Raw genomic sequence first — 27,411 nt, 5'->3', positions numbered from 1 at the left:
GGAATAGTTAAAGAAGCGTTATTCATGAGTTTGCTATTGCTGGCAGCCAAGTGCAATTGCAAGTGACTGTATCTACAGCCAAGAAATTGACTAAGATGGTCTAGTACAAAAATTATTAAATCTGATAGTCCATCAGAAAGACAAAAGGGATTGTGAAAATTTAAGCTGCTGGGCATCACCATCAAGGATTGTTTCAGTCAAGATTTTGCTTTCCCATAAAGTTACCAGGTAATGTTGAGGCTCCAGGTTCTGCGACACTGTGTCTGAATGTAGCTGGGAACAGAAGCCAGATTAAGTTCATATTTCAAGGTTAGGAGCATGAAAAGGGGCAGTTTGAGGTAGACAGAAAATCTAGAGGAGGGATTGTCCCTGAAGCCAGGTGAAGGCAGTTTGAGAAAAGTAAGAATGATTGGTTGCATTTGCTGTCAGCTGAAGAGTTTGGGAGCTGAGACCTGTGAAATAATATTGAATTTAATGACAGAAGGGTCATTGATAATTTGAGAAAGAGCCAACAAAGTGGTGGGTATATATGGAATTTTTAATACAATGGGTTTAAAAATTTCATCCAAGAAAAATTTGTATTCAAGGGAGACCCAGCGAGTGATGAGTGGGAAATGGGAGTCAAAAGAGGCTCCTACTTCCTGGAGGTGGATGATAGCAGCATACATTGAAATTATCTGCTGAGATGAGGCAAAGAAAAGAGCGTGGTAAGTTTGCAGAGAGGAGACCACGAAGGGGTAAGTGGAGCAGAAGGCAGTAAGAACTTAATGGTCAGTTCCAAGGAGTGAGTGACTTGATATGATTGGGGATATATCTAAAAAACTAGCCAAATGGTTTTGTTGGAATCTGATCACGGTGGTGTGAAGACACAGAAAAAGGGACTGGTGAAAGATTTGGTGGGACTTAGAAACTATCTGGAAATCAAATGTGTATAGAAAGGAGAGAAGGGGTAGTCAGAGGGCAAGATTCTTAGCATCAGTTGTTCATAATGGGAAGTGAAAATGGGACCAAGATGGTAAGTGACAGACATTGCAGATCTGGAAAAATCTTCAGGAGCTGAGAAAAAGAGGGTGTGGAGAGTAGGTTATGTTCATGTGTTCTCTTGTCCCATGGCTGGTATACAAAGTGAGCAGTAAAAATAAGACCAAGTTAACTTGCAAGGTATGAAAAAAATAATTGGCTTCTACCTCTGGAAGAGGATAGTGTAGGCAAGGAAAACGGCATTACTGGGACATATAGCCCCATGAATGGTAGGTGAGGAGACAGGGTTTTGTTCTCAGAACTTAACGTACAGGGGCAGTGGCAGTTAAAGTCAGAGGAGAGGCTGAATATGCAGGTAAGAATATTTCTGACATGCAGGCTCTGAGCATTGCACTGCCATGTGCATGGCTAAGTAGAACACAATGACCTTAGACATGATCTTCCCTTAGAAAAGAAATGAACACATTGAAATTGTCATTTCCTCCTCTAGATGGAGTCAAAAGCAGGAAGAAGGGAGGTCCAGAGATTTTTCCATTCTTAAAGGTAAGAAGGATTGAGTTACACTGTTGATGGCTTTTACAGAGAAACAGCTCATAACACAGAGGGAAAATGTGGGTCCATTTAAAAATCTTCTGTACATGCTCATTGTTGTGACCTTCTGAGTGTGGAATCCAGAAGCTGACAAGACGTGTCTGCCTCATCTATTCTTCATGTTAGTTTTTTAGACAGGGTCTCCTCATAGAACACAGTACTTGCAAATCCAGCCATACTGGCTGGTCAGCAAGCACCAGGGTTCTTATCTTTGCAGTCCCATTACTGAAAATATAAGCACGCACACTATGTGTGATCTTCTTAACCTGGGTAAGAGCCCACTGTGTGCAGAAAGGAAATCCAGGAATTAGCAGCAAGGACTAATGCTGAGCATTCTCCCGTACAAGGCAAACGGTACTGTGAATCTAGAAGCACAGGCTGGAGGACACAAGGACATTTCACAGAGATTCAGACAAGAACAGAGACTGGGAAAGAAGACCGGGCTTGTGTAAGGTTGCACTTGAGAGCCCACTGAGGCACCAATTCGGTGCACAGTCACAAAAATATGTCATGGACTGTGATTCCAGACAAGAAAACAGGAGCTTCAGGGAGGTATGGCAGGGCTGCCCCTCATCAGTACATCACAGATGTCAGTGACTCCAAGGGATGACAGGTCCCCTCCTTTCCTGCAAACAGCAGAAGTCTCTGATCTCTGAAATGTGAGAAAAGCTGGGATACTGATGTTTTCTGCAAAAAGTCAGCCCACAAGTAGCAAATGTCTCATTTACAGTAAGAAGTCTCCGGGGATGGGAAGATGGCTGAGAATGGAAAGTGCTTTCTGCATGAGGTGAAAACCCGACTTCATCATCCAGTACTCATTTGACAAAAAGGTATGTGGACAGGTATGTTTAATCTCAGCACCAGGAGACAGAGACAGGAGGATCAAAAGGAGAGCACACACACACACTCACAAACATGCACGCGTGCAAGCGTGCTCACACACAGAGAGATAGAGAGAGAGAGAGAGAGAGACAGAGAGAGACACATGCAGAGAGACACACACACACAAAGAGAGAGGGGGCTGTCCTTTGAAATCAGGCTATCCCTAGGGTCACAACATTTCCAACCCCTTCTTTGGCTTCAAAGCACAGCCTCAAAGCACACATGTGTTCCTCTCCTTCAACGTGAGTGAGCAAAGAGGGAGGTAATGGAGAAAGCAATGGGACCTGCCCCTTCCAAGGCACCCTAGAGAGGACAGGGAGTATGGGGAAGAGTCAGAGACACACAGAGAGACACAGTGTCATCAGGAACCTGGTGTGCTGTCTGGGTGCCTGGGGTCCATGAAGAGAGGGCAAGTCTGCGCATAGCTAGCTAATACTCCACCCATGGCTGGTGACGGTCCAGACAGGAGACCCCACGGGACTTCTCCACGCTTGGGCATAGGCCACAGAGGGCTAGGCCCGGCCTGAAGCTAACAGGAATTGCCGAATCCACGTAGACAATCTGCAACGACAAGCACGTTCGTGAACGTTTATTTCGGGGGTAGGGGGGTAGGGGGATAGGGGTGGGGTCTGTGTGTGGAGAAACACGTATGCAGTGAGGAGCGGTCATAGCAAGCCCCACAGTCTCCCAGATGGTTCTCTTTTGGAGGTGGAGCTGCAGGGGGTGATGGCAGAAAGGAGGAAGCTCCCTTCTAAGGAGTGGGCCCAGGAGTGTCCCTGCCAGCCCCAATCCTGGCTGCTGACCTCTTCCGGGCCGCCTTTAGGATGGTCTTCTCAAAGAGCTCTTTTTCACGATAGTGCACAGGTGGGCCACGCAGGTACTTCTCTTCTGCCTCCTTGTAGCTGAGCTCATCCAGGGCAGCGATGGAGCAGATGATTGCCTCTGGAAGAAGAACCTCCATGGTGAGCCGGACTTGGTCTCCTCTTGCCAGCGAGAGCAGGGCCTGGTCTGCCTCCTTGGATATTTCTTGCAAATGTCTGGCCACGAGGTGCAACTGGTCTTCATCCTCCAGGTAGGTCTCAATGCAGAAGACTTCCCTCTTTGACTTCCAGAGGTCGTCCAGCCACCGGGACGGTTTCCTGCCCTTCACGATGTCCAGCAGGTGCTGGTCGGCCCCCTTTCTCTTCACGATGAAGTCTACGAGCTTCTGGTTGGCTCTGTCCCAAGCGGCTCTCATGCGGTCAGGCAGGAGTTTCTTGCGTGGCTTCTTCCCACAGGGGGCGGTCTCCTCCTCCCAGTCTTCCAAGTCGGCATAGCTCACCTTGGGGAAATCAATGCGCAGGTCGCCCTCTTGAATGGCTCTCCTCAGCGGGTAACTGGCTCGGGCGGTGTAGTAGTCCATAAAGGAGCCCCGGAAGGAGCCACAGGCGAGGTCCTCTCTGTAGCGGTCGATCACCGAGAGGCACCAGTTGATGCCCTGGCTGTACACTTTGCTGGCTCTCCGCAGGAGGGAGAATCTCTCCCCACAGTCCAGGAGCTTCAGCTTGCGGAGAGGGACGCGGACACCCCTGCGCTCAAACTGCATGTTGCCCTCGATCAGCAGCACCCTGGCCGTCTTGTCGTTCTTGCTGACACTCTTGACCACCGCCGGCCAGAAAGGATGGTCCTGGAATTTGAACCAGACCAGCATCCCTCGTTCGATGGTATTCGTCTCCTGGGCAGAAGCCACACTGGTGGCTTGGCAGTCTTCCTGAACTCCAGGGGCTCTCCTCTTGACCGGGGCCTTAGTCACCTTCGAGTGCACTCGAGTTTCCAGTCCCGAGAGCCCGCAATGTGCACACAGCACATGGATCTTCCTTTTCCTGCCAGCAATGCGGACTGATCTTCGCAGGCTCGGGACTGGAGGCGCGCAGGCTGCCGATGCCCCCTCTGAGTCTGGCCTTGGGGTCGGCGGGCCGGGATCCTCCTTGTTCTCTGGGAGGGTGGTCTTCCTCTGGGCTCCAATGGCACGGATCTCTAGGCCGCCACACCGTACTTGCTGCTTGAGAGCTTTGGGTGAGGTAGAGGCATGCCTCCTCGGTGGCCCAGAGGCAGGTCTATGCTCATTGTTAGCGCGGGCACCCTCCCTAGAGGCCCGGGTGCTCAACTTTCTCTTGCCAGGATCATCACCAGCATTTCCTGCTGGCGTCTTGCAGGAACTTGGCCGCGCTCTGGTGCCCCTTAACGTGTTCCCTTGCATCTCAGAGTAAGGGGACTCTACAGAGGCGTGGGCCTGGGCTTCCCCCCCTTGCACTGCAGGCTCATTCCCTGAGACCATCAACACAGGTCCTGGGCGGCCTTGCTTCCCAGGACTCCTGTGGGAGAGCCCTTGGACTTTCTGGTTGCGCCCTTGGGGGTGCGGGCGCTGGCTTGGGCTGCAGCTGGTCTCCTCTTTTGGAACCTTGGGAGCCGCTGTGCTGGTTCTTCGGCCACCTGCCCTTTCTCCTTGATACAAGCGGGTTGCCTCGCCCAGAACATCCAGGGCCACCTTGAGGGCTCTTCTGTATGCCCCGGTCTGCCCTGGCGGGCCACTACCCTGTGACTCCTTTCTGGCCAAGGAGGCTATGGTTACAATTTCAGACTTGGTTAGGGGCCTCGCCTCTGTGCTCCTCACTCTGGTCTTCTCACCAACAGAGAGAATTTGGACCTCCAGGAAAGAGGCCCCTCTCCTCTTACTATGGGCCGAGGTTCTGGGTCTGGTCAACACCCTTGCAGGCCACAGCTGGCCCTTCCAGCCACAGAGCACATACTCTGCAGAGTCCATGGCGATGGAACCCTGGGGCTGTTCTGATCAGGGCAGGGTGACCCCCTGCGTTGTGGTGGGCACTGCTCCCTGCTGGTCGTCTCTGTCTGGCCTGGCTGCCCTGCCTGCGGTGCTGTCCTCCCTCCAGAATCTGGTAGACAAGCTCAACCTGAGGGCCTCTCTCAGGGTGATGTGGGCCTGCCCTGTAAGTGTGGGAGAGGGAAGCAGAGCTGCGTTAGGACAGAATTAGCCTTTAGTGGATACTGAAGCCACAGCTCAGTGAGGTGAGGAGAGAGAAAGCAAGGGGGTGCCTAAAGTCTGTCGTTCCACAGGGATGAGGGTGTGTGCCTGAGAAGATATGGAAGGATCCAGAGCAGATGTGTGACACATGGTCACACACCCTGAGGCTAGGGTGGTGAACTTCCTCCCAGAGAGGTGAGTTTCTTTACTTGGCTTGTGTATTTTCCTGCCCATCCAATGCCTTGGGGGCTCCCTGGGTTTCTGTCCCGGTGGGGGGAGCCTCATTGCTTTCTTTCCTAGGGAGCTAACCCCCCCTGTGCCCCACCCCAGGAAGCCTGTGCACACCTAGTGCACCTTGCCTTCTGCACCAGTATGATACCAGGTTGAGGAACGGGGTGTGTGTGTGTGTGTGTGTGTAGAAATCTTCATGGCGATTTGCATAACATGGCAGGTAAGGATGGTTGCTGTCACTGTCATAGCTTCTGGCCTCCCTCCCCTTCCCCCGCCCCCTCATAGTTTGGTTCTGACCACTTGCTCCCAACTCCGTGCTGGACCTTGCTATGGGATCAAGTGAACACGTGGCACAAAGGAGACCCCCCCCCCAAGGAAAACACTTCACCGTGGAGAAATGCTTTCTAATTGGCAGACTCAGTAGTGTCAGATGAGAGCAACAGGGTAAGTGTCGCCATTGGTATTGCCCACTCTCCTGCTGCTGCCTCAAGTCCATGGGCCCTGCACACCCATATCTGCTGGTGATGGGCACTGTTCTACCATCAGATCCCAGGCCACAGAACTCTCCTGCCCACAACCTCTGTTAATCCACAGGGTCGTCTTAGACAGACAGGAAATCAAAGCGGCTGTTTGATGCCCTGGATGGTCACTTGCCCATCCCTAAGTCCAGAAGGCATGCTTTGAATCTTAAGTGGTGTCCAATCTCATCTGTATAAGGCGTAGCTCTCCTGTTCACGTCCCTCCATTCTCTGCCTCTTCACACAGGGCCTCCCCCGTGCTTCTCAGTGGAGTCTCGTCCCTTTCTGCTCACCGTGAGTGGGTGTGTGTCAGGGGTCTACTCCTTTCCTGACTGCTTTGCCTTGGGCCCGCGCTTTCCTATCAGCAGTGAGCATGCCGTGCGTGTCGTGCATGCACTCTGGAAACAAAGCCCACATCTGTCTGATCCTCAGGAGAGGCCCACTGAGGGTGCAGATGACCACACAGGGAAGAACTACGGAGGGCTCACAAGCCACAGTCGCTCCCTGTTCCTGCCATGACGCAGGCGGCTTCTGTCATTACCGGGCCAGCACCAGGCACAGCACCTCAGAGCGCTGTGGACCCGGGGCTCCTGATGCAGTTCCCTGAGGACCCTGGTCATTTGGGGGACTCCTGTTAGCCCACGACCCCTTCGGGGAGTGCGGGCACCCCGACCTCTCCCTTAGGGACTCCAGGCCTTGCCTTACCCATGGGAATTCCCAACCGGACAGAAATATGGGAGGCAAATGATATTCGCTTCAGTCCCTCAGCCCTCCCCATCCCACCTTCTGTATCCATAAACACCCGTCGGTAATTCTAGCACCAGATCCCTATTCACTGCTCAAATGTACAGTGTCCCCTCTGCCGTATTCCCGTTCAAGTCTTACCGACTTCCAATCTGATCTCAGTGCATAAAGTGGCTCTCAACATGCAGGAGTCTAGGTCTGGCCCAGGCCACACCTGCTGGGTGATGCAATAGTAAATGTGGACTGTGCAATCTGGGGCTCAATTTAGGGATCACCCGCAGTGGTTCTTCCTCCAAGAAATCTGTGTGATCTCACAGGGTTGGCCTGCTCTGATCCAGCCTCCTTTGAGTACTAGGCCACAGGTATCTATCTGCTGAGGACACAGAGGAAAACATAGGCACCTCAGTTACTTCCGGCTGCCCTCTGCTGGACCTTCCGAGCACATGCTCACCAGCAAGGCTGACTGAGCACCATCTAGCCCAAGCAACCATGCCCCCATCCATATGCGGGTACCACACCTCGGGCACGAGAGAGCCCACCGCTCACTCGGTGCCCTTAGCAATCACGGAGGCCTGCGTTATAGTTATAGAATGCAAGCTTTCCACCCCAGGCAGGGGTGCCTGCAGGAGCTTCTGCTTCCCTCAGGCGTGATGTTCTCAGCCTCACACACTTCCTGAGTTAGAAAACATACCCGGGAATATCAAGTTTGAGTTCAAGCCCACATGCCAGGACATCCAGGCAGCATCTGTAACTCAGTCACAGAGAAAAGCGTCTGCACCCATATCAGGCCACGCTCTCCCCGGCGTGTGTATTCCATCTGTGCAGGCCTACAGCGCCATGCCTTAGAAAAGCCCTCCTTCTTCTACAGCCTGCTTAAATATTGTCAGTTTTGCCATGCGGCTCCATCGATTCAGGCATCACCTCTAGTGCACTACCTTCAACAGTTACCTTTCCGATGAAAGCAGCAAAGTCTTCCCCAGAGGTGCACGGAGAAGGGTGCAAGATGGAATCCTGAAATCCCTGTCTCAACACATGCTTTGGCCCCGTGCCCGAGGCCTTCTGTCAAGAACTCTCACACGGTCTCCATGTGCGACGACCATTCACGTTTTGTCCAGATGGGAATTTCCAGATGGCTCCCTTCCCTGTGGTGAAACAAACAGACAGGGCCCAGTCTGACGAGAGGGTGCGAGAAGGGCACAGAGCTTATTGTTCACATGCAGGGGCAGAGATATAGGGAGAGATGCCGGTGATGGGCTGCTGGGTCAGAGGGAAACCCCAGCTGCACACCCTGTAACACAGCCCAGCTGATGCTTAACCCATCAGTGAGCAGAGCAAAGACTCTGACCTGGGCACAAACTAACACCCGTCGAGGGAACAGACGCTGCCCCTTCTTCAGGTGCTCTCATACCGCACTGACTTTTTTTTGCCTCAGTCTGCCTAGCTGCGATTAGGGGCCACTTTAGAGGCGGCTGTCTTTTGGAGGCATTTCTTCCCTTCTTGTGTCAGGTCTCCAGGCCAAGAGATCTGGAGACCTCGGCTTCTATCCTCCAAGGGAACTGCCAGTCCTCATCCACGTTTACCTCCTCCTCAAATGCCTTCCAGCTTCTCTCTCTCAGACAACACAAGCTACAACTCTCTCGGGTAAGGTGCCATCGCACCAACACGGCCATTCTGTCAAGAGCACGTGTGACAATCATTGCCAAACAGCGATGAGGCAGCCATTTACTTAGGTTGGCGAGCTATCCTTTCAGGCCCTGAAAGGATAAAGCTGGCACCAACGCGGTGAGGTGTCACCCGAGGACAAAGAGACAGGGCTGGCTGAGCACCAGTCCTTAGGGCTTCGCGTCAAACAGTAATAGCCACAACCTTTCCTGTCCCACGAAAGAGCCAGCACGTACCCACGGCACACTCACGGGCCCAGCTCACATTCACTCAGGATGGCTGCAGGCACCTACCTGTGTGCTTCGCGTGTCTGTCTAGTGATCCCACGTCTCCACTCTGTGAGTATCTTTCGCTAATGTATCTGTAACCAGGAAAGAATGGCTTGTCCCCATTGTCATGGCAACCACAGTGTCATAGGAAAAACGTTCTCCCCTAGTAAGAGGCCAGTTCTCTGTAGAAATCAGGAAGGAGGCTGCCTGACTGTTCACTTACATCTCTGTCACCTAGTTCCCCCACCATCCCCTGCAGCTGCACGCATGAAACAGAGTAAGCATGCACACAACGACAGAAGACGATGCTGCCTGCCATTCCTGGGTGCAGGGGCCTTGGTGCTGGGCTTTGACACGGGGCCGGGACAAGGCAAGACAAGAGCTGACAGGCTCCGTTCTACCTTCTACTATAATAAGATCAGGCAGGGGCCGGGTCTGAGAAGGACACCTTTTCACCTGACAGAATTTGGAAGGCAGGCACTTTGTCTCCTCAGCTGGAAATAAGTGTTCTAGGTCACTTTGCAACAAATATGGAGGACCGTGAACCTCCAGGAAATCAGGTGGCAGCATCATTCCCCCCACCCCTGTCCTCACAAAAAAATTACATGGTGAATCTCAAGCAGAAAGGAGAGAGAACCCACTTCAAATGGCAGGAAGCTTTGGAAACCTCAAAGCCATGCACAGTGACATATTTCCTGCAGCAGTGCAACACCCCAAAACAAACCCAAACAGCAGCCATGTAGGAGAAAAGAAGTATTCAATATCCCCCGGCGGTGGAGGCTATCCCATTTAAATCAACACACCACACACACTCTCACACACACACCACACTCATACAAAGACACTCTCACACAGACACCAAACAATACACACACACACACACAAACACACTCATACACAGATACACTCTCACACAAACACCAAACAATACACACACACACACACACACACCACACAAACACACTCATACACAGACACACTCACACAGACACCAAACAATACACACACACACACACCACACAAACACACTCATACACAGACACACTCTCACACAAACACCAAACAATACACACACACACACCACACAAACACACTCATACAAAGACACTCTCACACAGACACCAAACAATACACACACACCACACACACCACACAAACACACTCATACACAGACACACTCTCACACAGACACCAAACAATACACACACACACACCACACAAACACACTCATACACAGACACACTCTCACACAGACACCAAACAATACACACACACACACACACACACACACACACACACACACACACACACACACAAACACAGACCTCTTACACCTGCTTAAGGTAATGGCAGAACAGAGGACAAAGTTAAGTTTAGGGGAAAAAAATTAGGACCAGGGCATTGAAGGGGGTGTTTCTGTTTTTTCCTGGAACTCACAAGAATTCTTAGGGCTTGTGAAAAAAGAAGTTTCAGACATACACATTGTATAAACAGTAGCATATTTATGTCAGAATGGCTGTGACAGATATTATTGCACAATGAAATGTGTTACGACTATGGAAGACAGCGTGTGAGGGAAATTTGATAACTTGTGTTTATAACCTGTGTTTATAAAAGCTCACACCTCTATAACCTGCAGGTCTTGTATTTGTATTTTACTGAAATTTGTTTGGTGAGGTTGTCCTTTTAAACTGACAAAACCTCTCAGCTGTCAAACTGCATCAGAGATCTTTGAGAAGGTTGAAATTTTACTTGAATTACTGATTAAAAAACGACAGAGAACTTACTTGTTTGGCACCTAGACCTCAGGGTTCTCCGTGGTCACTGAAGGTCGCATTTGCCTTTTGATGTTTAGAGCAGGGCCTGCCAGGCTCCAGAAGATCCTGTGGGCTACGAAATCTGTAGGCAGACAAGCCTACCTTGACCTGAGCAGCTAGGCTGTCGATTCCAGAGATTCTTTTCGTGTCTGGAGATCCTCAGTTCAGATGAAAGGCAGTTTTTCTCGGTGGTCAGCGCTTGGCAGTCGAAGCAAAGTGTGGATGGACGTTGTTCTGTGCCCATTTGCTTTCTGTCTTCTTTGAAGGAAGTAGAGTGCTGCTGCTAGGAGCCAACCTGTCTCTTTTTGTTATGAAAAGTTTATTAATAATTAAATATTTAAATGCCATGTCTCCCAGATCTCAGAGCAGTTGTGGGCCGTTTATCAGGTGGAACTACAGTTTAGAATCTGCCTGGAGAGCCGGGCCTGAGCTTGAGTGTACCGGCTCTTAATTTATCAGGCAAGATTTACATTTGTAAAATGACAGAAGGAAAAAAAAATGCTTGCAATAGAAGGTTAACGGCCGAACTGTCAATAGTAGAGAACATCTTACTACATTTTAAATGAGGTTTGGATCAAATATAAAGTGTTTTTGTAAGAAACTTAAAAGTACATGCCAGCATAAAACATAAGACTTATTGTGTCTGCAGTCTGAAATGAGATGCAATGCACAGACAATTATAACATTTAATGGTAAACATAGGTGCACCTAAGTTACATGTATGAACATACACACAGAGGGAACAGGATTTGGGCAAAGTGGATGTTCTTGGTGCGGCCAACCTAAGGCGTGCCACTGCACAAAACACACAAGCAACAGAGTCAGCACTGGGGGAGCAGACAGGGAAAACTTCAGTAAAGGTGACAGGCATGTGCAGGACCGCTTGTATGCCCCTGCAGAGACTCGGGGCCTTCCACATGGCTCGTTCAGTACCCTTTGAGCATTCCCGCCATTCCGCACAGGTCCTTACTTCCACATGTGTGAGCAGTCCAAACAGGGAGCAGAGGTGTTCCCGGCACTTTCAGCCCTTCCTAGGTGAGTTTCCAGTTTGTGCATGCACAACCGAAAGCTCCAAGTTAAGTATGCTTCATTGCAGGGTCGGTCTCAAGACGGACCAGCGCCAGCCTGGCTCACATATGCTGACATGGATCTCTATAGAGGTAGAACACTTCCCCATAGTGAGGCCGACCTGGGATGCCGCCCCCTCCCGCGCCCACCCGGAGGACAAAGAGCTAAGGGAGTCAGTCTGAGGATTGTGGAGAGCTGAGTCCCTCTGGGTGAGTGAGTAGTTACTGAAACCCAGGTTAGTCTCTGAGATGACGTCCTGAGCCCAAATTCCCCAGTGGAGTGGAGGAGGCCTGGAAGGGCTGTGTGGAAAGTAGGGACTGAGAAGAGTGGGCGGGACGATATGTGTGCTCACAAAGGACCAGGGACCTGCCACATGGCCCTTTCTGATGTCTGGGCCAGTGAGACATTCATCCGGGTCCACAGGTCCACAGCTGTGCTGAGTCAAAACACGAGTGTGGGTGTTTAAGGTCCTCCCGAGCCTTAAAGGGAAATTTCCCCTCCAGGCGTGCATACGTGCGTGCATGCCTGCGTGCATACGTGGTTGTGCGTGGTTGTGGGCGGGCCTAAAGACATTGGACAGGAGCACGCATGCTCACGCGCCCACGCTCTTCCACAGAGGCCGACGACTTACCGGAAGTGAGAACTAACTGGCTGTGACCGCTGCCGAGGGGAAGCCGGGTTTCGGGTCGCCCTCCTGAGGCCATTCCTCTAGGTGAGTAACCAGGAGTTAGGACCCAGGATCTTCCCTGAGGTGGTTGATGCCTGGCTCCTGAATTCCACACCACATCTCCTGTCCTCATGGCCCAGGTTCCCGGAGCAAAGTCTAGGAATGCTTTGTGAGGGACGCGGGACTGAGAAGAGCGGACCAGAAACACGGGTGCTTGGGGAAAGACTTAGGGACCTCCCCATGGCCCGTTCCGAGGGCCCTGGGCACTTCCGATGTCCTCCAGGACATCCGTGGAGGGCGGGCCTAGATGAAAGGGGCGGTGGGTGTTCAGGTCCTCACAAGCCTTAATCCTCTCTATTCTGGGACACGCGTGTGCCACCCCAACACTCAAGTCACGTATGTGTCATTGCCCCCTGGGCCTAGCTAGGTGTGACGCACCTTCTTGGTAAGGAGGATCTGTGGGGATCAACGTGAATCCTGACCTCCTAGGTTTGTGACGAGGTATGGGGCCCCAGGAGAGCCCGTGATGTCCAGAGCCTCGCTTGAATGTGACTGGAGGACGCCAGATTGAGCAGTCTGAGAAAGCTGTGCTGGGGCCCCACGGCCTGCGGGCACTGGGCAGGGCAGTTTTGCCTGCTGCTGGAGGGACTAGGGACCTTCCAGGAGGCACCTTTTGTACCTCTTGGGCATTTTCCAGATTGGTCCAGGGCAGAGAGCTAGACGGGCGGGCACACCGAGAAGAGGAGGTGCTCTGGGCCTTTCCCACCCTCGATAGTGGGGTCCCGATTCAGCCATGTGTGACTGCAAGCCCAGAGTCCCTAGACATGATTTCTAGGTGAACCTTACCATGGAAGTGGAAGAGCCTTGGTTAGACCCTTGCCTACCCTCCTTTCCGCTCTTCCAGAATCAGGGATTCTTAGGTTCAGGGACTGAGGACGAACTAGGTGTGATCCCCCTCGAGTGGAAGGACAGTCTCAGAGGATGGTGGTGAAGCAGGTCCACCTTAGTGACTGGTCACTAGGGCCCGCCATGGTGGCCCTTGAGGTGATGTCTGGAGCCTCCCTTCTGCATCAGACTGCAATCAAGGACAGAGGGGAGATCTGAGAAAGCTCTGTCAGGACCGCAGGGCCCTGAAGGAGTGGGCAGGACAGCATGTGTTCTGGTGAAGGAAGTCCTGTCCCTTCGAGCCCCCGTTACTGCAGTTCCCGGACCAGTCGTGTGCACCTTCAAGTCCAGGTCAACACACAAGCTTCCTTACTTGCATGGGTCTAGTCCTTTAGCTCCTTGCAGCAGGCTCATCCATGCATGCCTGCATGCTTCTCCACATGATCACACATCATCCCATTCGGGGATGTGGGGCCCAATCAGGTGGGACAAGCTTCCCAAGGGAAGAGAACTCTCAGGGAACTGTGGCTGAAGTGTGGTCACGTTATCTGGGTGGGTCCCCCTTCTGAAGATCTGGTGGTTCCAAAATCAGAGTCAGCCTGGATCCACAGTACTTGGTGCTGTATCACCTACCACACACGCCAGGCACTACCCCACCCCCACTCTGCCACACACACATACTCAAACACACATGCACACACACAGACAAACACACACACTCTCCTCGTGTCTGTGCACCAGCTGGGCCCACATGCGAGGCATTTCTCATGCACAGGAGTTGTTCCAGCCAGTAGAAAAGCATGCTTGTGGAGGCAGGCAATGTCTAGGTGTTACCTTCCTCTAAAGAGAAAGAGGTTTCTGAAGGAAAGGTCTTGTAGTAGGCTCCTCTTGGTGGGTGATTGCTTATTCAAAGAGAAACTGTGTGAGAGTGTGTGGAGGTGATCAGGCTTGTGCCTGGAAGATCCAAACTTGGTCTGTGAGGTGACTTGTCGAGGGGCAAATAGAAGGGCCCCCGGGGGCTGCACTTCATCACAGAGGGTGTGGATCATCATGGGGCTCCCTACAAATGCCACGGTGAAAAGAGTAACGATCCCCACGAGATCAAAATGAAATATGTCTGCAGATACCTTAGTTATTTAGCGGATGTTGGTTCAAACTTCTAGAGACTGACTCCACCGGGTTGTTTTTGACACGATTAAATAAAGCACAATTTGGGGGAAAAAATTTCTGGTAATGATGATCTCAGTAACATGTGCAGGATGAATATGGAGGCCTGACTACATAGAAACTCTCTTGCAACGTACATGTGACCTCTACCACGAAGATGGGTTCTATAGCTTAGGGACCTGGGGTCTGGTGTGGCTCAGTCACGCAGATAGCGTTGAGGTCACCAGGCCATAACGTCCATGGGCCGTCTCCCCTAAGGATGGGCTCTGTTGATCGAGAAACCAAACTAAAGGTGAAGGTCTAGGGAGGGAGAGTCAAACATAATAACCTGTGAGATCCGGGTGTGGTCTGGCTCTGCAGGCAGCACAGATCACCAGGCTGTTAACAGCATCCTCTCCAGGTCTTCTGGTGGGAACAGACGTAGGCATCCCTGCTGTTGACAAGACAAGCCTGGGTGCTTACCATTCCTAGTTCCCATAGTGCTTGTCTGTGAGCACAGGGGCCTCATGCCCGCTTACAGGCTGTGTGTCACTCACTGTGCGTGGGTATATTGGCAAACCTCTGCATTTGCCTCCATTGGGTCCTTCAAGGATGTTGGAGTCCATGTGTTGCTTCTGAGACATGCAGACTCAGAGTGGGTAGGGATTTGAGCTGAGTGTTCAGCAGGACTCGAGCGTGAAGTGCAGGGACTTGGCTCCAGTGACCCCATTGGCCGTCAGTGGGCTGGTGTCTGGGTTAATGGCCACTTGGTTTGGGGGCCAGCCCAAGCAGTCCTATCCTGGGGGCAAGAAGTCAGCAGAAAGGGCCGAGACTGAGGGCCACAGGGCTGTGGAGAGCTCTGTATCCAGACAGAAAATTGGGACAGAATGTGATTGGATGTTGCGGGATATCGATGTCATCCTCCTACTTCCTCTTGGCTGCAGCACGGAGAGTGCCAGGACTCATGGCCACAGCCTGTGCAGTCCGGGTCCCTGTTTCCATTGCGACCACGACATTCTTCTCGGTGTCTTTACTGTCTGTGTGCACCAACATTTCAGGAGTCGTCCCCAGCCCCGCAGAGCCCCAGCCATGTCAAGCAAGGAGCAGAAACATACAGAGAGAAGTGCCAAGCGCCCTAGGGTTGATCAGAATCTCCCACCAGATGACTTGCAGAACCCAGGTGGAGTCACCCCCGGTAACAACTGATATGGGGCTTATGGGTGGGGGGGATCCTAACCGAGGGGGACCTTCTGCTACTCCTTGACGGGTGGAGCACCGGGGTGGCCTAGTACTCACCGGGTCTTTCCATGGAGTTCCAGGTGTTGGTGTGGGGATTCGCGTGCTGAGAAGTGATTCTCAAGCACGCTCTGGGTTTCTGTCCCCACCCGATGTTCTTCCCCGTGGCTGGGGTGCAAGGGAGTTGGCCTTGGCCAACAGGCCTCTGAAGAACCCGTGGGCCATGGTGGTTTTCCTTGCAAGGCTTGTACAAACACAAGTACCTGCTGTCCCCAGACTCAGGCCTAGTTGAATTTCACCTGGGTGGGACTGGGGTGGGTCATGAGTTCCTGGAAGAGTACTTTCAAACTGCCCTCTGCGATGGACTCTGTGGACCCCAGACTGAAGCTGTTTCCCACGTGGGACCATGAGAACAGCACACTTCATTCACAAAGGGTTTTCCTTTCTTCTCGGTGCAGCAAACAATCCGGAGGCTGATACCAGTGAGATGGGCAGCTGTTCCTCAGGATCAAACGTGCAGGAGGCCAGGTGATGTCTTAAAGCAACTTTGGCCTGACCCAGGAGGTAGTTTCAGTGTGGTTTTGTGCAGAAACTTCTGCCCTTTTCTGGGAGACGGCTACAAACGGAGAGTTTGGTGTTTCGTGAAATAAGCCAGCACCAGAGACGACAGTCAGCTGTTTTCTCTCATTTGAGGATCCCAGATTATAAATAGGTCCATAAAATGATATCACCCGAACTCAGAAGGGAGACTGGGGAGAGGCAGGCAATGACCAATAGAGGGGAAGGTTTGAGGAGTGGAGGCCGACTCTGGAGGTGTTGTGTGGTCACGTGGCATGAAGGTTGAAGAGACACTGCTGGGTACTAGAGGAGGAGTAAGTAACGGGAGGGGATTGAGGAAGGAGAAGAGTGAATATGGCTGTAGTTCAGGAAAGACGGCTGGGCACACCTTTATGAAACCCGTCAGTGCTGTACAGTCAATGGGCTCTGGTCAACATGTAGTATACAAACCCCTAGGCTGTCACAACGTAACACAAAGCCGCTGCTTGCTGAGAGGAGACTCTTTGTGGAGCCCAGTGCAGTTGGGCTGGGAATGCCAGGGATGCAGTTTTCATGAGTCATCCAGCACCCAGCCTGAGGTTGGTTTCCTGGGGATATGGCTGACTTTGAGTCACCCACGCTCCAGTAAGTAACCCTTAACCGTGTGCCCATATGTATCTGCAGTGAGCTCTTTGGTTCACTGTGAAAACCTGAATAAAGGAATAAGACCAATGACCAGGGAGAGGCAAATCCGACTTTGCCTCACATGAGCGCTGGTTTCTATGAAATCGCGTGACTCGCCTGCCTTTCCTTCAGAGCGAAGTTAGGATGTTTGTCCTCAGTTAAGGATTCTTGTGTGCATTTTCCACAGGGAGCCTGTTCAGAAGAGGATACGGGATTTCAAAGGTGTGTTTGAGCAGGTCTTGCTAGTCCAGGAGCTTTCTTTCCGACCCTACAACTCAAGCGTGGTGAGAACGTGGTTGCCTGTCAGCAGGACAACAGGAGACTGTTAACAGTTCTGTCGCTCAGGGTTGGATTTTTATCATCATTATTATTAATTTTTGGAAGAGTAAATTGCCATTGTCATCTAGGGGCTACCTTTAGCTTAACTTTTCACTAGCTGCTCTGAACAGGGTGATGTTGCAGCTGTCACCGAGGCGGGGAGGGGGGGGTGTCCTGCTTCCTGCATTGCAATGGAGATGATGGGCAAGCAGGTGATCTCTGCTTTTTATCTTACTGCACGAATGGTATGTGGCATTTCAGCAGCTGTTTTTCACGTTGTGAAATAAGTCACTTTTCTGGCTTTCCAAGGTTGCCCTCCTCCAGGAACCCCTGCCCAAGAAGGGCTTGGAGAGCAGCATTTAGGCCATACACACCCATGAGCCTGTCAGGGATGGTGAAGGCAGCCAGGCCGTGGCCCGGCAAGAAGAGTGTCATGGCGTGTGAACGAACATCAGCATCACGCATGCACACTAGCTTGTGGTCTGTCGTCCACGGTAACCAAGTCTGAGTACCACACGCCCCTCAAGCTGAGACAGCTTTTTTTATTACTTGTGTAGGTGACCCTAAAACAGCATTACAAGAGAGACATCCTCAATTCTTTGCTGGTGTAAACAGTCAGTTCATGCAAGCAAGGATGTCCGACAGCATTCCTTCTTTGTGGTGCAAATGAACTGCTTGGTTTTTGAGGTTTCCAGAAAACGGTTTGTCAGTGGTGGTCACTCGTCAAAGCACAATGCCCCCATTTCTGTATTGCTAGCACAGAGGAGGTAGAGGCGGGAGAATCCAGAACCGGAGGTCGTGCTCGCTACCTCTCAGGTTTGAGACCGGCCTGGGCTACGCAAGAGGCGATCTAAAATTTAAGAAAAGAAAAATAGAGCAAAGAACAAAATGAACACCAGATCTGTACATACTCCTTCCTGTTACCGTGTAGGTGGTATGTCAGGGATGAAAGAGCGCCTCTTCCTGTGGATATTTGATTTAAAGTGATACCATTTCCTTTGTCGACTAGGGGACATTACCCGATCCTTCCTGGCAAAGAGGAAGCAGTTTGAAAAGGATATACATGCCTCTTTCAGAATCCTGAATGCAAACCTCTACAGTATTTTCAAAGTGCAGCAGAAGTCAAGGTAAAGTTGTGACTGACCCTCTGTAAAGGAAACCTGTACAGGTTTTGCTCTTCCTTCCAAAGTCACTCCCGCCTGCCATTGTGACACTGCTGAGTGGAGTCGCTAATGGGACCTAGGTAGTACTGCATTTTCTCTGTGAGCTAGTCCTGTCCATAGCTGGAGGACCGCCCCCCTCGTTTATGCCGCTCAGGTGTGTTAGCTGCAGCAGGACTGGTAAGAGAACAGTTCCTCACTTCTCAGATGACAATACAGATAATGTCCTGTGAGGAAGGCCAGGCCTCTGTGGTCCTCAAAACTGTACCATCGGCGCTCTCTTTGGTAAATCGTCGTCCCAGTGTGGGGAAATGGTTCTGTGCACTCTTTGTGTATGTGACTCCGAGAAGATGAAGGGTACTTTGCCTTCAGTACACGGACTTGGGCTCTCAGGATCTCTAGGTTACTCCATAAGGGGAAGGGAAGATGAATCTAATTTTAAGCCGGAAATGCAATCTTGGGAAACGTATGCCTCCGAGCATCCTCGGCGTGCGAGAGGGAAGACGCACAAAGTGATGACACCGGTGGTAGCAAATTAAGACAAGTTCTTCTGGGACGAGAGTGATATTTCCGCCTCTCAGGAGACAGTTTAATTCATGTCCCCTTTCTCTTTGCGCCTGGCTCTTGTCTCAAAATGTGAAGTGTGTGCATCCTTGCCGTAGCCTCACACAGCGTGACAGCGCTCAGTAATTGTGACTGTGTTTCACAGGCAAGAGCTTCACTCCATGCACTCCCAGATATTTGAGTCGCTGCATCAGGGGTGGCTGGACGATGTGGAGAGTTCAAGGGAGCAAGAAGATTACCTCGCTGTGAGTGTCGCTCTTAGCTTGGAATAGAGCCACCTTGTCTGTTTCCGAAGTGGCAGGGCATTGAAGCTTCGATGCTGCTGCATATCGCCACGGAAAGGAACCCGACAGGACAGGACGGGACATGAGCATAGGGAGACAGGGAGGGTGGTGCTTGTGTCCCCGAGAGACTGGCAGTCCTCTCCAGCTTGCTTCTTTTTCTGTGAAGGGGTGGTGTGGTCATGGCTTAGGAGCCAGCATAGGAGGGAGGCGGAGTAGGCACTGCTTGGAGAGCACAGGAGAAGGGATGGGCTTGGGTGCTCAGAGGGAAAGCTATACCATCCCTGCAGTGCAGATGCCAAAGGTGCAGGACAGGGTGAGGGTGCGGTCCCAGGTAGACTTCTGACACAGTGACGAGGGAGGCAGAGTGAGAGCAGTCCCTGTGGCTGTGGCAGAGCAGGTGGAGGCTTAGCGTTCAGAGGTAGCTAAGTGTTCATGGACACAGAGTAGTGCTGTCTTTGAGGAGTCTTTCATCCTGATGGAGGACAGGGCGGTACTCCCAAAGATGCTGACTTCCAAAAGTAGGGAAGCAGAGCCTGGAATCTGAGGGAGATGGAGACAGATTCCAGTCTGGCGGTGAGGAGCATGTTCTCCGGACCCCACTGATTGCCATGCATCCATAGTCCTGCTGCTTGCTCCTCATGAAAGCTCAGAAATTAAGTCACCTCCCTGCCTCAGTTTCCTAGGAGGGTGAAAGCAGAGCCGTTAAGAATCCCTGCCTTTCTAGACTTTGTGTATGGAGTGCTTGCAGTTTTTGACAAGTTGCTGTGGAATGTTTGACCACAGGAGCTGTAGTATGTTTGCTATTCGACATCCCTGCCCTTCTTACTAGGTCGATAATACAGTTGATGGGATGATGTCACACTCCGGGGAATGACTGATTGATGAAGAACTTTTGGGGGGGGTGGGAGAAGGGATTCCTTGGAAGCTAGTCTGTGCCCTCGGTGTCTTAAAAATACTTTATGAATAAACAAAGGAACGTTTTGTGCTTAATTTTGGTGAGTGAGGTGGGAATCCACAGATGAGGTGGGGCTTATGTTAATTTCAATCTGAATAATGATTTTATAGTATTTTTGCACCAGCTCGACGGACTATCTCCCTCTGTGACAGGTCAGGTCTTGTTATGTTGCTTTTGGCACTGAAGGGCATGTCTTCAAACGCGTTATTGAAATGTCAGCACACAAAACATCACGGGAAGCGATTTCTGTGACTGGCAGCAGGGTTGGATGTTCAGTTGTACTGACATTTTGTCATTATTCTCCTACGTTTCAGCTTATAACTTGGAAGCAGATGAAGATTTTACAGAAAGCTATAGGGGATCACGAAACCATGATTGGAAACGCTAAAGATTTACGCGACACATTTTTGAAGGTCTGGTAGATTGCACTTGTCAACAGAACACACCCCTATGCCATGCCACGTGTCTATAAAAGGAGAAGACAGATTGGCCCTTTCTCAGCTTGTGGGAGAAGTAATTAGTTTTGCAGAGCATGATCACACTCTCTTGGGAAAGTTTTCCCCACACCTAGGAGCGATGCTAAGGTTTGTTTGACCTGGGAAGCCGATGACAGTGTCGGAGGCAGCTTTCTAGCACAGGAGCTGGTGATGAGAGCTCTGCTTAGAGAGGATCGCAGTGCATCGCAGTGATGAGTTATGGACCTCCGGTGACATTGCGATGGAGATTGGCACGTCTGGGGATCCTTCTGGTTTTCTCTGACTGTTTGGATTGGACAGATCAGTGAAATACACAATGGGCAAGGGTAGCTTTTATTTTCTTTCATACATTTATAGTCTTCCGACATTAGCATTGTTCTCCAGTGTTGGTGGTCATGCGTTTCAGCATCTCCCCAAGAGATGTGGGAAATGAAAAAACTGGTAGAGGGTTAATCCTCTTTGAACTGCGAGCTGGCAGTTCTACCCTTGCTGAAGCTCCAGGTCCTAAGTGACCTCTGTATATCCAGGGATTGAAGCAGCCCTTCAATGGGAATTCTTTTTGATGCTCTCTTTAAAATGCTCTGTGAAAGATCTCTCCCCAGACCCGACTCAGATGCCCTATCTAAAGTGCTCCATGTGTCATAGTAAATTGAATGTTTTCAGGATGCTGGCGAGAAGCTAGGTCTGTCTTCTCTGAGCAAGTGTGAGTACCCCTGTTGGTACCCTAGTGAATATTCCTAGCACCCCCGTGTACTCCAGGAATGTGCCTATAAGCCCAGAGTGGTGAGGGTAGAGACAAAAGCATCCCTGTGGCTTGTGGGACCACCAGAACAGTCAAACTGTAAAGCCTCGTGTTTCGTGAGAGACCCTGCCTCAAAACTTGGTCGGTGAGGGGTTCTGGAAGGCGAAGCTATTCCCGAGTACACACGTATGCTTGCAGACATGTACGCGTGAAGGAAATCACTTTGAATTTTTTATGACCTCTGGTCGCCATACTCAAACACACGTGCATGCACACTCTCCTGCACCCCCATGCACGCAGAAATACAAGTTAGTATTCAAGACCTTGAGAGCCACCTACATATATCTAGGCCTTTAGGAAGAGCTTAAGAAAGGGAACATGCAGCTCTAATGCAGCTGCGTACTGCCTGGGAGCCTGTTGGAAGAGCCACCCAGAAAGGCTCACTTCTAACTGTGGGTGCTCAGTGTGTGCAGCAGCAGTAGCTCAGAGGGAGCCTTGTGACTGGGTTTCTCTGGCTTCCCAGGTGGTCCCTTCTGCCCTGTGCTCTTCCTTCTGCCTCTCTCACTCTCCCTCTGCTTCTCCACCCAGGCTTCCCTACTTTCCTAGTCCTCAGCTCTGCCTCTGAGAGACTGTTGTCCTGAAACACGGCCTTTCTGTCTCCCAGATTTCCCGGTGGCCTTCTTGCTTTTTTCTCTGTGTTTCCTGTGTCCCCCGCACAACACCCTCTACCAAACACACACACACCACACCACACCACACCACACCCCCACACCTTCTTGAAAGCTTCACTGGCTGCTTGCTTCTGTCTCTCCGTCTTCCCTCCCAGAGTACCAGCTTCTCCTGAAGTGACTCCCATTCCCTGCCCATGCTTTGCTTCTGTTTTGTGCCCAGAAAGCACCATGTGCGCTGTCTTCCCTAATGTTTCTACTGCTTGCAGTCGCCATCTGTCCTCTTCAGCCGCCAGCCCAGCAAGCTCCCCTTCCTTACCTGTGTTCAGCTAGTGTGCAGGTCATCTGTTCCTAAGCTGCTCTGGACCCTGGGATTAGGGCAGGGACTGGACTGGCGTTTTGCCCTTTTCTGGACAGAGGGCGACACACTTCTTTCTCCTCTGTGTCCACCCCTGCAGTGTCCTTTGAGAGCACAGAGGGAGTTGAGTCCTGGCTTGAGCTTTCCTTAGACCCAAGGGTCGTGGGATTGCACACTGTGTGTTCTTTAGAGAAAATCACATTCTATGGGCATGGCAAATGGCTCCTTCCTCTGGGCAGCCTTGGGGGTGTCCAGTGTGGGAATCCTTGGGGAGTCTCCAATGTGGGCCCATGCCTGGCCTCCCAGGTCTGCCCCACGTGAGGCCTTTAACATAACTCCACCCATTTTTCAGATAAGTCCCTTTGCTCTTCTTGTCCCACAATGATACCACCTTAAAATGGGGGACTGGAAGGTTTCCTGAAGTGGAGTACCTCTTTAGATGTGCTCAAGTAGCCACTGTTCTTACTCTGAATTCCTAACAAGCATCCTTTGGATATGCAAAGTCGGTTCTTTTAAAATTACATGAGGTGAGGTGTCAAGCCATACTCGAGTGGAGATTTGTTCCTTTGTTTGTTTCAGAAAGCCAAGGACTTGCATGAACATGGCAAAACTCTCATTGGTGGCGAAGAAAGTGAAGTGAAAAAACAAATCTCCAAGGCACAGGACAGAGTTATCATGGAAAGTGTAAGTCATGGGTCTGTAATGTTGTGTGCCTCAGGATGGCTTTCTTAGGGCAGAGATGGAACAATGACCCCCTAACTCTCCGTTTTCCCACAGCAAGAGCAGGATGTGTCGGGAGTTGAGACGTACCTTCAGTCCCTGGTCCTTGACAGCTGTGAAGAAACCTTCTGAAGCTCACCTGGAGGAGGCACAGGGAGCAATAGCCCTGCCCAGAGGGTCTTAGTAGTAGTCAGTGCAGCTCCTTTCTCTTTACTTTGTCGGTTAGAAATAAGACTGAGACTCTGTTGACCATGAAGTGAACCCCAACAGTTCTGTGAGTAGCAACATTTAAGGGTGGACCCTCCTGACCCTGACATTCTCCACAGCAGGGCCAGTTACATTCAGGAAGCCAATGTCATTTGATTCTACCACAGGCTGCTTTGGTTCTCTGTCACCTGCCCAAAGTGAATGTTACCTTGCTTATTTCAGGAAGAAATAAATAACGGTGGGATCCGCCTTTCCGTGCTTGCTTTCATTCATTCATGAGGTCACAGAGCCAACTGCATTGCAAATGGGCCTTTACAGGAAAACCTGCCCCACCTGCTCACTCAGACGTACAGTTGAACACAACTCGTACTTTCGTGCTCAGATGCGCTAGACTGTTAACACGGTTCCCGAGGCAGAGCCAGATCTAACCTGTTGGCTTAGAGCTTGCAGTGGGGCTCTGGCTTTTCCCAAAGACATCCAGACTCATTTCTGGCATTATTCAACACTGGCTGGAAGAGCCCTGCCCTTCCATTTGGTCAAAAATATTTTATCTGTGAGTGTGTGCATAGGCACTTACAGTTTGAGTATTTTAGGTGGGTGTTTCCACGAGCATTTCCTAGTGTTCTCTTTAGAGTTTAATTTTACTCACGTAGTTCTGCGTGTGTGTTTGTCTGACTCTTGTGTCATTCTCTTACTCTTGTCCTGTGCTGTATCTTTTGAAGGAATCCCGAGAATCTGTGTTCAGTACATTTGACATTTATCTTCCTGGGTGTCTCCTTGTTGAGTCTTTGCGAGCATATTCCCAGTGTGTGTAGGTACAAGGAAGGTCAGGCTTTAGACTCAGTTCCCCTAGGGCTTGAGTTACAGGGGGTTGTGAGGTACCCAAAGTCTGGGGTGGCTAGCTGAATCCCAGTCTTCTGGAACCACAGCAGGAGCTCTCAACCATGGAGCCATCTCTCCAGCCCTGTTCAGCACACTTGAAATTGCTTGATCTTTTACCCGGAATTTGTGAGCTAAGCCTATTCTTTGTGTAGATTTCAGAAATGAATCTATGATGGAGAACAAAAGCCTTCTGGGAGGGGAGAGAGGAAGGATGATCACAATCTCCTGTCCTTCCCATCCTGTGGATCTGCCTACCACTCTTTGTCCCAAATTTTCATGGTGAATTTTTTCTAGTCTTACTTTGAAGGCCAACCTGATGGATTTTTTTTTACAAAAATGTTACGTGTGTGTGTACACACGCATGCACATGTACACAGATAAGACAGAAGATAGACCTTGGGAGTGAGTCCTGAAGTTGTCGGACCTGGAGATTGGACCCAACTCATCAGGCCTGGTGGACCGTGCCTGTTCAGCCATCTTACTAGCCCATTGACTTTGCTACCACATACATCCCTCCTCCCGCCCTCCCTCCATCCCTCCTCCCTCACTCCATCCCTCCTCTCCCTCCCTAGTATTCCCTTCCTCCTCTTGTGTTTCACCCTCACCCCTGCTGTGTGTGTGACTGTGTAGGGCAAAGGTTGACACTGTGTATCATCTGTAACCCATCAGAGAGGACGGTTTTCCAGGAGAGTAACAGGAAGGTCTCTCCCTGGGTGTGGATTTTCCATGCAGTAGTCTGGGAGCCCAGGCAGAATTAAAGAAGAGAAAGCCTGCCAGGGCAGCCTAGCTCCATCCTTCCTGAGCTAGAGCATGTAGTACCGTCACCATCACTCATGGCCACAAGACTCCAGAGCCTCCAGCCATCTAACGGAGATGCACAGCAGCTACAGTCCAGGGAGCTTCCAGGCCTGGATTGTGGCTACATCATTTGTTCTCCTTGAGCCGAGGCTTCCAGCTTGTCAGTTTAGCTGATACTGAATTATCCCACTGTCTGGCATGCAGAAGGCCATTTGTGGACAATCCCGCACCCAATTGGGTAAGGCATTCAAAGAATTCCAGCCACCCCGTGAATGTGTGTGTGTGTCTGTGTGTATGTCTGTGTCTGTGTGTGTACATTTCTCTATTGGTTCTATTCACCTAGACAACCCTGACTTATACCGGATTCTCTCCTATGTGTGTATTAGGATGAGGGGTTTAAGTTTAATTGGCCATGTTCATTAGGTGAAGCAAAGGGGGCTTCTGATTGCTGGACTTTGGTAGTCAACCTCAGGAAGAGGAAGTGACCACATGAGTGAATGGACCTTGGTGGCTAGCTTTAGGAATGTCATCTAACAGTCTTCAGCAAGGCAGAGGGAATGGGAGAGAAGGGCAAAGCCTGCCAGAGCCATGCACACCAATTTCAAGCTAGCCAGAGTCCCTTCAGCCATTCACGTTGGTGCCAGGACTAGAGAGAGCAAACTCGACATGGCACCTTTTGAGATTCCTTAAACCCGTGGATTGCACCCTGAGGGCTGCAGACCCTCGGGGGTGGGGTGTCAAATGATCCTCTCACAGGGGTCTCCCGAGGCCATCGGAAAATGCAGATATTTCCATTTCTGTTCATAACAGTAGCAAAATTAGAGTTATGCAGTAGCAATGAAAACGACGTTTTGGTTGGGGTCACCACAACACGAGGGACTGTATTAAAGGGTTGCAGCATTAGGAAGGTTGAGAACCACTGCTTTACACTCTCAAAGCCCACCTCCAGTGACACACCTCTGCCCACAAGGCCACCCTTCCTGAGCCTCCCCAAAAGCAACACCAACTCGGGAACAAGAATTGAAATATCTGAGACTATGGAGGTGCATCCCCTTCTGACTACCATAGCCCTAATGCGGCTGAAGGCATTGCAGCCATGAATCAAGCCTCACGATAAGGTCCCTTATGGGGGGACACGCCCTGGAAAGCCTCCTCGAATCTAATACATGGGCCCTGTTGGTCCCTGCTTCATGCATGCGTCTATGTGCTGGACAGCCTCCCTCGTGAGCACACATTCTCCTGGTCTGCCTCATGCAGGCACGCCTCTGAGGCCTCTCTCGGGCATGGCTCACGCATGAGCCTGCCGTGCTCACCTTTATGCCTGCTAAGCCCGCCACTCACGTGGGCATGTGCTAGGCCCCACCTGCTGGAACACCCTCTCCCAGCCAATCATAGAGATGCAATCTTGGGGAGGAGAGGGACTGGTTCCATATGTCCTCTTTCTGAGGAAAAAGGCACTGGGGTGATAATGGCTAGGTGGGTGATCGGATATTGGGGGATGCTGTGCTGAGGTTTTGTGGGTAATGAGAGAAATGAAAAACCGGTCAGACTGATCTAATTGCTTTCCACCACGCTGTTTAGGCTAGGCTAAAACATTTCATATGTGACAAGGGCCATCTAGTAGGAGACAGTAGCATATTGGAGAGCATTGCCTCAAGGATAGCCTAGAACTGGCCAATTAAAAATATGTCCAAAGTATGCTTCATCTACATACCCCAAGGACAGATAGGAACCGGCCAACCAAGGACATACGTATGTCCATACTTCATTTGTGTAATGATACGCTTATTGAATATCGCACCCTTTTGTCTCGATCCCTAGACTGGGTTAGGGGTCCAGGAGGGACCCCTGAGAGATTCTACCTGAGGTCTGACTGTTCGCTTTCAGAAGCTTCTGGACGGAATTGGGGAGGGAGAGGATAGGGAGCCACCTGTGGAATTTATACCTTTGACTTGGAGTGTCTTTGGGCATCTCCCACTTTGGAGGAAGGATAGTCTTCCCCTGGAGTTCCAGGAAACCTTGAGAGTCTGGTCGTCTTAATTTGTCTTGTGATTATTCTCGTTCGCTTCCTTTGTGGGATATTTCCCTATCTTCCCAGACCCGGAACTAACATAACCAACAACATGGGAGTGACTTGCTCTGCTCCTTTGGATTTAACCCTTGCACACTGGCAGGACGTGCAGGACACCGCGAACAACAATAGCTAGCGTGACTGTGAAGTAGCGTAAGTGGGTAACATTTTGCTCTGTTGAATGGCCTACTTTCAATGTTGGCTGGCCGGCAGAGGGGTAGAGGAAATAGATTGTCGTCCCCAAACTGGTCACCCAGACCAGGTTCTT

At 50.9% G+C, this 27,411-nt stretch overlaps 2 protein-coding genes across 3 annotated transcripts; one reads left to right on the top strand and one right to left on the bottom strand.

Annotated features, from left to right (window-relative positions):
• Positions 1 to 3,028: 3,028 nt before the first annotated feature.
• LOC142840881 (putative PWWP domain-containing DNA repair factor 4) lies at positions 3,029 to 8,111 on the bottom strand. The gene is made up of 2 exons (XM_075957531.1): positions 7,918 to 8,111; positions 3,029 to 5,439 (listed from the first exon to the last, which is right to left on the bottom strand). Exon 2 carries the CDS (start codon positions 5,255 to 5,257, stop codon positions 3,206 to 3,208), a length of 2,052 nt encoding a protein of 683 aa, XP_075813646.1. The 5' UTR covers positions 5,258 to 5,439; positions 7,918 to 8,111; the 3' UTR covers positions 3,029 to 3,205.
• A 4,298-nt stretch (positions 8,112 to 12,409) lies between these two features.
• On the top strand, positions 12,410 to 23,630 carry LOC142840685 (X-linked lymphocyte-regulated protein 5C-like). 2 transcript variants are annotated; one of them, XM_075957261.1, is made up of 9 exons: positions 12,410 to 12,497; positions 15,542 to 15,663; positions 16,178 to 16,247; positions 17,128 to 17,162; positions 18,268 to 18,385; positions 19,128 to 19,227; positions 20,536 to 20,634; positions 23,045 to 23,149; positions 23,243 to 23,630. In XM_075957261.1, exons 2-9 carry the CDS (start codon positions 15,573 to 15,575, stop codon positions 23,315 to 23,317), a joined length of 693 nt encoding a protein of 230 aa, XP_075813376.1. In that variant the 5' UTR covers positions 12,410 to 12,497; positions 15,542 to 15,572; the 3' UTR covers positions 23,318 to 23,630. The 2 variants fall into 2 exon arrangements, with proteins under 2 accessions (XP_075813376.1, XP_075813375.1); XM_075957260.1 differs by having other exon boundaries at positions 15,542 to 15,678.
• Positions 23,631 to 27,411: the final 3,781 nt, after the last annotated feature.

Source organism: Microtus pennsylvanicus, chromosome X, assembly GCF_037038515.1.
Source record: "Microtus pennsylvanicus isolate mMicPen1 chromosome X, mMicPen1.hap1, whole genome shotgun sequence".
Classification (NCBI taxonomy): domain Eukaryota; kingdom Metazoa; phylum Chordata; class Mammalia; order Rodentia; family Cricetidae; genus Microtus; species Microtus pennsylvanicus.
The sequence above is the reverse complement of the archived record's forward strand: the minus strand, read 5'-3'. Positions and strand labels throughout refer to the sequence as shown.